The sequence below is a fragment of the Emericellopsis cladophorae genome (genome assembly GCF_022114955.1).
Source record: "Emericellopsis cladophorae strain MUM 19.33 chromosome Unknown NODE_99_length_40770_cov_114_344998, whole genome shotgun sequence".
Classification (NCBI taxonomy): Eukaryota; Fungi; Ascomycota; class Sordariomycetes; order Hypocreales; family Bionectriaceae; genus Emericellopsis; species Emericellopsis cladophorae.
Window position 1 is genome coordinate 2304 of NW_026251024.1, and position 12259 is coordinate 14562.

General features: G+C 50.4%; 2 protein-coding genes across 2 annotated transcripts; one reads left to right on the forward strand and one right to left on the reverse strand.

The window, feature by feature from the left end:
* Positions 1-3458: 3458 nt before the first annotated feature.
* Positions 3459-4187, reverse strand: J7T54_002738 (uncharacterized protein; the record flags this gene model as incomplete). Its single annotated transcript, XM_051510417.1, has 4 exons — positions 3459-3581; positions 3643-3765; positions 3828-3932; positions 3975-4187. The coding sequence occupies 4 exons, from the start codon at positions 4185-4187 to the stop codon at positions 3459-3461; spliced, it is 564 nt and encodes a 187-aa protein (XP_051358673.1).
* Positions 4188-10242: 6055 nt separating this feature from the next.
* On the forward strand, positions 10243-11807 carry J7T54_002739 (uncharacterized protein; the record flags this gene model as incomplete). Its single annotated transcript, XM_051510418.1, has 3 exons — positions 10243-10527; positions 10702-10774; positions 10858-11807. The coding sequence occupies 3 exons, from the start codon at positions 10243-10245 to the stop codon at positions 11805-11807; spliced, it is 1308 nt and encodes a 435-aa protein (XP_051358674.1).
* Positions 11808-12259: the final 452 nt, after the last annotated feature.

Genomic DNA, 12259 nt, shown 5'->3' on the forward strand with positions numbered 1-12259 from the left:
CCAGCTGTATGGTATTCATAGGAATGGATTGACTGCCGCAGTACATATTGGCAGTGCGTGCTAGGCAGGCTTCTTGAATAACCCAACGACGCAGGAACCAAGATCGCTTGAAGAACTCATGAATGGCTCCAAGCGCAGTGAGATTATCACCAAAAAATTGTCCCATGATCAAAACGATCTTTTTAGCCATCGCGCTTTGCGTTTTCCATCGAGAAACGTCAGGGACAGTGCTGAGGGCTTTAAAGAATGCGAAGAGATCCGAAATGGTGTGATTCTCAGGCCCCAGCCAAATTACCACTGACTTGGCGTTTTCATAGATTTTACCCATATGGGGAATTTGAGCAGCTTTTTCTGTCTCGTCGAGCTGGTTGAGACATATAGCGTCAATCCACAGATAGCGTAAGCTGGTAGGTGCCCGAAAACGTCTCAACAGGGCATCCACGTTAGGTTGAATTTGTAGATATGAGACATCATCGTCACACCTGATTTCCAGCGTCTGGGTGTATTTGTGCCTTTCCCACGTATAGGATACGGCGAAGTATGCTACACAATGGTTTGACAGTTGATGTTCGGCGATTTGACATGAGAGTGGAGCACAAATGTCAGTGGCCGGATCCAGGTGCATCAGTCTTATTGTATTGGGTTCAGAGAGAGACTCATATTTATAGGTGTTGAAAAGAGGCATTTTAACGCTGAAACCTTTTGAGTACTAGATCGAATATGTGAGTTTCTGTCACTGACACGGAAGAACTGGGCTTTAAAACTATTGCTTACCTACCGCCCTTCCCCATTGAGCCCGAACAAGGCAGCCGGGGCATCACTTTATGGCTGTTTGTCTTGTCACAGCCCCGCTTGCACTTTGCATAGTCCTATCAGGAAGCTCGTGACAGGTAGATTGTGCAAATTGAGTGGCGGTGATTGGGTCCACGTGTGCTGTCTTGCCAACGCAGTCGAGCTGAACGCATCCGAGGCGGGGTATGCATATCTTGTTGGAACCTCAAACCAACTTGGATATATCATACATCAAAAATGATTATGCTCGCCAAGGGAAGGCAGGAAGGTAAGCAGCTCTTCGTACCTCTTCTCACCGCGCCGGGTGGTGATAACAGAAAATACACTCTCTGGGCCACATTAGACTTGAGGCTCATGCCGGCGAGACATAGGAAGGTTGAAGATGGAAACACACTATGCAGACATACATAGTGAAGCAGGCGGCAGTGCGTGATTAGCTATGGAGTGATATCTGTTGTTAGCCGTCGTCTGAGTCCCGCGCGGACGACGCAGCTAAAGCAACCGCAGCCTTATGCAGTCTATAAAGGGGGCATCAAGCACAACTAGACTACAACGTTGGAAACCGAACCCCGCTCTTACCCCTCCACTCGGGCTGAGCTGTTTAAGTTTCGGGTGCCAACCTCGCTGCCTTTCTCTACTAAGAACACGTCTACGATAACTCGACCGTCTTGATCGAGCAGTTCAAATGGCATCTCAAATCCTAGGAAGATGTGCGACCTGCGAAAAACCTACTACTATGCGATGTGCGGGGTGCAAAGATGCACCGGAGTATTTGGCTGGCGATTCTCTGGACACTTTCTACTGTGATCGAGATTGCCAGATCAAAGCAAGAAAGACTCATAAGGAGAGGTGTCGCAATATGTGCCGGCGAAGAACACTTCTACGCGCTGCTAAGGTCCTCAAGACTGCCTTGTTGGCGTACAGGGAGATGGTTTACGACCTTGATCTCACGAAGATTGAGAGCAAGGATGGCATACTGTGGCTCCACCAGATCCAGAAAACAATACGTAAACGAGGTGTGTTTCCAGGTCATCTCACGGACAGTATCGAGTACAAAGAAGTGGCCCTTCTCGTCAATCAATGTACGACAGCCATGGCGCTATTGGGCCGTTTGACTCGGAAGCTGCAATCAGGTCTTGTTTTCTCGTTCCGATCTACTTCTGCATTAAACTAAAATTCGGCAGGGGTTCCTTCGATGTTGCAAATGGTGGATCTGCATATCGGCAAGCCAAGGTTTCCAGCAAAGCTGTACCCAGGGCCCGACTCCAGTGGCGTCCCCCACACGGTGGTCCTCGTAAATCGACTGTACGTCAGCGAAGCTTGGGTTATCGATACCACAGGTTGTCAGTACGGGTTCAAGGATATCCTCGTCCCATACGACAGGTATCTAGCAGAGAAACATTGTCATCTAGTGGGCGACCCCACCACATATACCGCGACGGAGACTAGAGACCTGGACTATTACTCCACGCTTCCCTTCATGAATAACACTCGCGCACAGCGGCAGAACATGGAAACGGAACGGAAAGCTCGATTGCATTTCGCCAAGTTTGTTGACGTGCAGATCACACCTGAAATATTGAAGGGATCAAGTCAAGCTTTTGATGACAAACGTGTTGGTTTGGAGTTGGATGTGAGGTCGCACATGCAAAGGTATAATGCCTCATAGACTCAAGACGATGCAGCGCTTGCGGAATCCTTAGAGGTGAAAGATTCACATACCCGGTGAACTCGTTGAGAAAGGGATTTGGCCCGTTTCCAGCTCTTGAAGATGAATTACATGTTTTGATTCTTCATAATTAAGGAAGTAGAGGCGGTCTCCGTAATATAAGCGTTCGTAGGCTTCAGTATACGCAGTTGGCGTGATTCGGGTGTGGCGCGGTTTGCCTTGCTTAATAGCTTCTCGAATATAGTTAAGAGTTTTGTCGGTGGCGTATCCTGAATCAAATTAGTCTGATAGATCGACAAGGCGCTCGGTTAGTAGGCGAGGCGGTGCTCATTGCTCTTATCACCCTTTGAATAGGGTACCTCAGCTTTCGCGATTCTCTCCGACATCTGAGGAGAGACGATCGTATTTCAAGCCTTTCGTTCCTCCACGAGGTACTTGATGAAGCCTTGAGTAGCTGCAACAGAGGTCATCATGATATTCATGACGACTCGTTCTTGTCTTGCCAAATTGCGACATTGAACCTAGCAGACTAGTTTCGAAACCCGGCACAGAGACGTCGAGACGTCACAGTGCATAGATAAAACAGAAATACTTTACATTGAAAGTAAGTGATATGTGCTATTGATCTTTATTGAACTTGTTCCTACCGGCAAACCAAAGTGATGGGGAACGACTATGACGCAAAACTTCTCAAGGGAGCCTTTCAAATCAAGGCTAAAAACGAATTGCGTCTTCTTGGACGTGCAGTCACGTAAGAACATGCCGCACGCACCATCCAAAACCAAGGGTTGCATTTTTTCCTTCTAAATACTAACACTGGCGTGCTCGTAAAGCTACTATCGCCTGCGAAGAGGGAAGGAGCAGTACCCCGGCCACAACATCATTTTTACTGATTCATTGTGAAGCCCGTCTGCTTCTTTTGCCATTCTCATGGCTCAAATGCACTCTTTGAGCCAGGCCACCATGCGTCTACATGAGCGAGTCGCAAATGCTCAAACTACAGACTAAGTCCCGAGTATGTGCCGATAGCAGTATCCAGTGTGCTGCCGAGTGCATCCGCCTCTTCCTGGAGATCCTGTGCGGCAGACTCGGCCATGTCGATAAGACTGAGCGCAAGCGTCTATTGAGCAAGTATTACGTTAGTGTATCCTGCTGGTGTCACTATGAAATTGGAGACTCACGTCGACGACACCCTCGACAGCGCGAAGAACTGATGCGACGGGTTGGCCAATGAAAGGAACTGTGCTAAAGAGGCCAGCCTTTCCAATCAGGATGTTCAGGAGTTCCTGGTGAACCTTGACAAACTATGTGCCAGAGATTAGTCCGGGCGAGACCCTCCACAAGACTGTATATGTGAGGTACTAACGGTTCGGAAAGCGTCAAAGATGATTGCGGATTCGTCCTCATCATAGGTTTCGGGATCCATGCCATCTGCAAAGGCGGTACCGACGCTCACAATTTCGGTGAAGCCCTGAATCACGGGCTAAATACGGGTTGGTCAGCCCAAATCTACTCCTGTCGTAAAGTCATGCGTGGAAAGACTCTCGGGGAAGTTGCCCTGGCCGAGGGTGAGAAGTGCGCCATCCAAAATGTTAAGCGACTTGGCGGGGGTTTGGAGGTCACGGGACAGTGTCGTAATCTGGCCGATGTTGTCGGCCACTTGCTGCGCAGGGATGCAGGAGGCGATGGTGGCCATGCCGGCGACGAGGAGAGCTGTGAAACGCATGTTGCTGGTGTTGCGATGTGAAGTGGGCCTGGGTGGACGTTTGGAACTTGGTATTGTCGAAGATGAATAACGCTAGCCGCGAGGAATATGGGTGAGAAGATGATTGTGCCGGAATGCAGGCAAAGCGCGGGTGGTTGAGGTGTACTTATACTCATACCACCAAGACTGATTCTCTTGCTAGCGATGGAGCTCATCGCGCAAGCAATGCCCACGTCATCAGACCTTTCCATGAGAAGCTAAAGCCGTGATCGGGATCGTCTGTATCTGTACGCAAGTCTCAGGTACGTGCCGCTTGTCTCTAGTGTCTGGAGGTCCAAGCTGAAGCTCGTGGTCCTTACGACTCGTCGGGGACATCATGGCAGTCAGGCTTGGCGACGGCCCGTGCGGTCGCGGCAGCCGACTGCAACGACGATCATCTGTAGCTAGTACGCTTATTGGCCGCCTATTCCCGATTTGGTGAAAGTGTCGGGATCGTCACTGTAAGTGCCGAGCTGAAGGGCCAGGCCAAGCCACTCTGGAGCCACAACGTATTACTTTTCCCGTCTTCTGCGGTGAGGAAACATCGGGTGGAGTATATGATTTGAGCTGAACCGACATTGGTATGCGGATATACGCAGGGCAAAAAGACGATGAGATGCAGGCGATGGTGCACAGAAAGTGCCGCCTCTCGGAAGATAGGATAATCTGCGCACAAGCATGGTTCCCTGATTTCTTCCCCTTGCTAGTGGGCTCTGGTGGCTATTATGCCCGCCCCCTTGACCTTCCGTAGAACCACGTAGCCGCCGATACTTCTATGTGAAAATTCTGTACTATAATCGCGGTCTTTTTTTTTTACAACAGAGTCAAGGATTTGTTTCACTGTAAAGATTCTTAATTGTAGGGAGCGTGTGCATGATCTAGTACCTGGAGTAGTGTCGTAGGCCGTTGGCGACCGGTCTTACGTGTTTGGAGAAAACTGTGAATGCAAGACCGCGGGCAAAAGTTGCGCCACCTCGTTCGTAGTACTGGTAACACAGAACAACGACATCATAGAACTTCGCCAAGACGTTCATGGAGCCGGCGTACCATTTCAGTTGCCTGCTGCACTGTCGTCAGGGATCAGTCGCCCGGTGAACTGATACGACGAGCAAGACTGGGGAGGGAGGATTGCGCCACCAGACCATCCGCCCGACTGGTAGTGGCTATGCCTAGCCGTTGCTCCGTAGGTAAAAGATCAGGCATTGAGCGCATGACGCACGATTCATTTAGGCGTGGGACCTCCCCCTATAGGATAGTACCGGGACCGAATCTTACCCCGTCTGCCCTCTGTCCCGCATTTGTGGTCTGGCGGCCAGATCGGCAGATCAGCCGCCACACATCCCATCGCCGGCGAAGAGCACGTCAAGCGATAGCTATAAGATCATTAAACTTTACAGGTATAGGTTCACGGTTCCATGTCTGAGGTTATACAAATCATCTTCGGATGATGCTGCTGTCCTGAAGGACAATCCTTATCAGTGGTTGATCAGCTGACGGTGAGGACCAGTGGTGAGAAGGATCAGCATGTTCGACAGAGTGGCTCATCGTTGCTTTGAAAGGGGCATCACGAGACTCACAGCCCTGAGGTACACTCATTACCTGGTCGGTTCAGAGCTCGCTTTAGAATCCTGCACCAGCCCGGAGAGCACTAACATAAACTCGGCATCCAGGTACATGTGTGACAGACGCTCACATATTCTCGCCCTGCTCCGCTAGGAAGCATGCACTAGTTTCACGTGTAGGGCCCGCATACACCAAGTGCGGCGGCTTAATCTCGAGAACACCATTGCAGATGATGTCGCTCCGGTTACAGAGAACCTTTGTCCTGTCGGCCGGGTAGTTTGGAACGAGTCCGTTGTTCTGGAAAATTTTGCTTTACCTGAAGAACACGACGTCCTTGAATTGCTATTTGACGGCGGCGTCGAGATTGCCCACGGCGGCGGCGATAAGGGCAGCACCCACGCTGTAGCCGTCCGCAACAATGTCGCTGCCACGGGCACTAGTCGCGAGCTGGGTTGAAGAGACGTGTAGCCTCGTCGATGCCGGCCTGCGAGGTGCCCAGGGACAGGTTGCTGTCGTGGATCGCCGCCTTGCAAGGTACCCCGACGCCTTGCATCCAAAGGCTGTCCACGTTGGGCTTCAGGCCACTGGCTAAGGCGGGCCCGGTGGTGAAACCCCATGCTTCCTGTCAGTTTCTGGCTGTTCAGGAGCAGATGGGCATGGAAGGCTTCATTCCATGACTGTGGGCGCGCTCAAGCGCCCCTACATGACATGCTCCGAGCGTTCTGCCTCTTCAGCAACCACAGACAGTGCCACGACAGCCGCGACCCTAGCTGAGCGAAGGATGGCACGCGGCTCTCGCATCCGTGAGAAGTTGCAGCGGAATCTGTACGCTACCAAGATTACCAAATCACAAGTGCCGAAGCCCAGCTTTGCCGCGGAGGATTCGGCCGACTCGCCTGTGCTGGGATGGTTTGCGCAGCCGAAGGCGGCAGCATTGTCCCGGAAGCCTAACGAAGCATCGAGTGTTGCGTATGTGCGCCAATTAGCCACATTCAGAGCACATGTGGAATTCCCCTTCGGCCTGTTTGATACTTTTTATACAGGCGCGCCATTGCGAGGGTGAGTACCGTGGGGCCGGAAAGGATTGAATAAAATAATAGACGTACGTTATGGCGGGTTGATAAAAAGCGGATGCAGGAGAGTAATTATACATCGAAATATTCGAATCCTAAACCGCGACGGGAATTATACGCACGGATATATATACATGCAGATTAGTGCACAAACTTTATATGATTTACCGCACATGAATAATAAAATAACTAAGGGACTAAAACTCAACTACTTTCAGACTATTCTATGTCTTTTATTCAACTATGTACTATTTCTATTATGCGCTAAGGAGACTCTTTACTATATCGCTACCGTGCTTTTTGCATGAGATATATGTTTATATATTTATCAACTGTTATTTTGGCTTTATGTGCGGCTCTCTTAGATAAACGTTAGTATCTCGCAAGGGAAACATATACTCTATATATTCAAGAGCATATATCTCCCGGTCGACAATCTATTATTCTTTTCAACGCTCTTTGTGTTATATATTTTTCAATAAGCAGAGGTTAGTATGTGTGTGGGAGTTTGGAAGAGCCCTAGGAGTTTTTCGCGTTTTAGTATGCACACATAGCTATTAGTCGTCCAAAGTCATCGTGCCGTAGTTCTTTATAAGGAGCCCTACGCTCTATTACTGTGTTGGGCGGAACGACAACGCAGCAGGAAACGTATCAGGGCCGCTAGGCTCTGCCTACCCGATAGGAAGATGGGTGATGCCAACGGGTGTGGCTGCCATGTGTAACGTCGATTGCCAACGACAACCGCATCGTTGGGCGTGGAGGTTATCACAAAGGCTGCCGCCACGGCTTCACGAACAACAACAACAACGCAGCGCATCTACGCTCTCGAGACCGATTGGAGGATGTGGCAGAGGTCCTGAGCAATGATTCGACGGGTCTGCAGAGGTGCCAGGCCCGCAGCCTGGGTTGTGGTTGTAGGTTAAAGTATAAAAGTAATAAAATTCAAATAAAGAGGGCAAAAGGTTGATTAACTAAGGTCATGGAGCGTAAGGCTCCTTATAAAGGACTATGGCACGATGACTGTAAACGACTGATAGCCATGGGCGCATACTGAAAAGCGAAAAATTCCGAGGGCCACCCCAAACTCCCACACATTACTTTGGTCAATTAACCTTCCCTCTTTCCACTTGAATTTTATTAGCGTTTTTACTTGCCCTGTAATCCAACACTCGGCTGCAGGCCTGGCGACCTTGTGATCTAATATCCCACCGTAGGCCATCGGTGGTTCACCCATTCAGGAAGTTCAATTGCAGCTATATTAACTCATAGGTGGATTGACTATGCATCTGCTCCCTGCATGACCCTACTCGATATTCCTACTTCTGCCGGCGAACGACTTCCTTTGACCAACTCGCCGCTGCCCGCTGACGTTTCAGGCCAATCAATGATACAGGCCGGACCCCTTCGTAGCCAAAATCCCAACATCGAGTCAGCCGATCCCTACGGCTCTAACCCTGGTCATCCTTTTTTCTTTTCTTTTTCGTGTTGCTTAGTGACTCAGCAACTTCAGTGATGATATGCAGCGGGGTTCGGCTCTGCACTCAGAGCTGCCTGTTTCTATGCTGTTTGTCAATGTGGCGCTTGAGGTTGGATGCACCCCTGATATAGGTGTCGCAGCCTGGCCGCGGACATGTCCCGCCCTCTGCAGGAATTTCGTTCCTTGAATCGCGAGCAAATTGTGGATGATGGGTGCGAACATGGCGAAGCATTTTATTTCGCTCGTAAAACATTGATTGGCATACGAAACGGCTGCTGGACCCCGACGGCCTGTCATTGGTGGCACATATGATCGATGGCGGCATATGGTCCTTCTTGAGGTGTTTGCTACACACAGGTCAGAGATGCAAGTATGTGGGATTAGAGACGAGTCTGGCTGATCTTACTGGAGCTCTGTAGGCCTTGGAAACCAACGTCCACAACCTTCCCGTTCACAAGGGATCTGTCCGTGGTGACTAGGATTTGAAGCAGTGGATTGCTGCCTCGTAGAGGGTGAGGAGCTGCGTCGCGAAGACTCGTCTTCTCTCCCGTGTGTCATTGCTTCATTCGCCTACAGCAATGATGCATCGCCACCTGGTTGAGATACTTCCATCCCGCTCACGTACTGTGGCGACTCGAAGGTTCTGTGGCCCGAATCGGAGGAGTACGAAAGGTGAGAATCCTGCGCTCGCTCCTCTCCCGAAGGGAAAAGAGTAGGGTCGCTGGCTCCTGGACGAAAAGCATAAGCATGGCCTGAATGCGTCCAATTACCACTGCGAGTCATTCTCTATATCAGCTTTTTGGAAGGTTTTGGGAGCTACAGAACAGATGTTGATCAGTATTGCCGCTCGTCTTTTTATCTTGGGTTGCACGAACATGTAAGTCGTGACTTCGGTCAAGTCGGCCGGTGTTGGTCAGCCAAGTGCGCGAATGAGATCTGAGTAACAGCTGAGGAAATTCGCACAAGATGGCTGTCACTTATGTTTGGGAATCTTAGACTCAGATTTTATGTGAGAACATGTCGTTCATCAGCCTGTTACGTGACAGCAAAGATGAGGATGTGGGGTTAGGTGCCGCGCCAGCCACTTATAGAGACGAGACGTGGGGTGGTGTCTTACGGAACTCGTCCCCATGGGCACGCATGTAATTGCACTCTTCTCAACCAATTCACAGACTGAGGTTCTGACCTTGCCCAGACCCAGCAGCGGGCGTAGAATTGGACAAAAGCTAGCTGGGTTGCGGGCACGAGCGACCGCAAGCCGGCCAGCGTGTGTGTGGCCCTGGCTCGTCTTCGACCAATCACCGCAATGGATCCATCCCGCGTCTACTAGTCGGGCACTTCAGCATTGTGGCTTGCAGGTTGCTGATCTCGAAATTCACCATCTACCTCATTGGGAACTTCTGCCAGTCTAAGATCTTCTAAATCCCACGCACTGTTGCGTGTTTCGGCATACGAGGCTTTCTAAGGCTCCCAATGGCATCATTGTTGGTCAATTTCCGTCAAGTCTGCCTTATCGCCATGTCAGCCTAAACCAACGCCCAACGCAGGTTTCTGTTTCTGAGGGTGGGCACACTATCAGCAAGACAACGCTGCGCTCCTAGGCAAACAATTGGTAGAAGTTCATGGATTAGGAAAGAAAGAATTGTTTGGGGTCTTCGAAGATGATCAGGCGGATAGGGTTAAGAGATACGTTGGAGGTGGCCATCTGTCTATATAAGACCAGGCAAGGCCACCGTCCTTTCATCGAGCCGACCAGAGCAGATATCGCAGAATCCTCAAGACTCTTCAATCTCCAGAATCATTCCATTTCATCTTTGCTTTAAGCATCAATTTTGTCAACATGGGCAGTTTCATCGAAAAGAAAGCCATCCAATTGGCATATGTCAGTTCACTGTTCACAGCGGTCAACAAAAGCTGTCGGCAAATGAACGGCATCACCTACACCTCTGGTGACACAGACGATGGGAGGGTCTTGTCTCCATTCGAGACCTTCTTGTGCAAGCTCGCCCAGATCTGTGACACCAAGAAAGGCGGCGACACCATTACAGGCATGGTTGCCTTGAAAGGGGACATTGGCCCCAAGTATCTGTTCACACTGAACAACGGCAAGAAGATGGAACTAGAGAGTACAAAGGGCTTTCTCGAGGGCATGCTCACGTTCGTCAGCATCAACCCGGACGGCCTGGACGTGAAGCCCCTGCAGAAAAAGGTGCTGTGGCGAATCCTAGAGTTCAACTTTCCGAGAGTAAAGTTCCATCTCAACCAAGTCGAGATTTGGGTCGAAAAATGTATCGGAAACTGCAACGCAGAAGCTGGCAAGTCATCTCTCATGCATTAATGGCGGGACACTGAGCTGACGGCGCAAGATTCAATTATCGTTCAGGCTTTGCAGGAGATCCAGACCAAGTCCCGCTTCCCTCGCGACATCACTGCCGGTGACAATCCCAAATTCAAGTGTAAGTGATGTTGTTATTGTTGCAGAGCACAGGTGCAAGTCAGTCAAAAGCCAGCAAGTTTTTGCTAACCGGCTATCAAATAGTTTTCAAAGACTGCGAGACGCTCATCAAAGCCATCCATTTTGCCAAAGAGACTGGCGCCAGCGAGGGCATCAATCGGTTTGCCAGCGCCATCGAGGCAGTGACTTCGCATCCTTGGTGCGAGCTCCGCCACTACCTTGGTCGGCTGTATTCGTATCGTCTGGCGGCTGAAACAATTGTGAAAGCTTCATTCCAGTGGCCTGAGCTGTTCAGGGGATTCACCGTCGAGTACATTCCGTCCAGTCGCAGGATCAAGCTCCCTCTAACGCAACCGGCGCCTTCCAAGATGAAGGTGATCCAAATCGCTTTCCCAGAAATGGACCTTGAAGAGTACATCGAACAGATTGAAGAGCTTGAGGAACATGGCTTGCAAGATCACCTCCAAGATGAGCTGCTCCGTCATAAGCCACTTCGTCAGTTTGTACATTGCGAGGTTCATCTACAGGACTTCCTCATCGGGGACAAGAAGACGGACCCGTCTCAGTACTGGAATAATTCCATGTTCATTGCGACCAGCAAGCCACCTTGTCGGCTATGCCACTACTATTTCAATGACATGGACAACGATTTCGAGGTCCAGTCTTCGCATATGAACGTCTACCCCAAATGGCGGCTCCCTTCAATTGGCGACGAGCAAGGAGATGATGCTGGGGAACAACAGAAAGAGCTTCTTGAGGACATCATCGAGCAGATGCAACAGGACATCCTCCGCATTGTCAGGGAGAAATTCCCCCAGGGAAAAAGGAACGACTCGCGTACGGAGTCACGAGGACTGACCACTGCGATGAGCAGCTACGAGGGAGAAGGGTCCGACATGCGAAGTTCGACTCAGTGGCCCACTCTAGCGGGAAGATTATCGCGTGGAAGCGACTTTGACATACGATCCATCCCAGAAAGGCTGGACGAGGACTTCGACTTTCGTAACCCGCACGGCGTTGGAGCCGCTGTGTGATAGTGGACTCCAGTACAGGGAATTAGTTTTTGGAGCATTAAGGCTCAAGTGCTGAAATTTGTTCTCCCCACACTGTGCCCTCGTAGAGTCAATATCAAGGTGCCTGTCTTTTCAGCTTTGGTGCGGCGGTGTAAGTGCAACTGTTGTGTGTCAGGCCCAGTGACTGTTGGACCAGTGACTGCCCTGATTGGTCAGGCTCCACATTCGGCCCACAGCTGCCCTCAAAAGGCAGCATCATCGCGGCATCGCGTTCTTCCTTCTTTTCATAGCATCAGCATGGTCTCCAGATATAGAACTCATCATTTTCCTTCTCTTCTGATCTGTTGTTCATCATCATCTTCATAGCAACCAGAACCCCCTCTCGACCCTTGCCCGCAAAAGTCATCGGCCCTCACGTAAGCACCCCTCCCCTGTAGCCATAACGTTTGTCGATGCCACGCCGGGACAAGCCG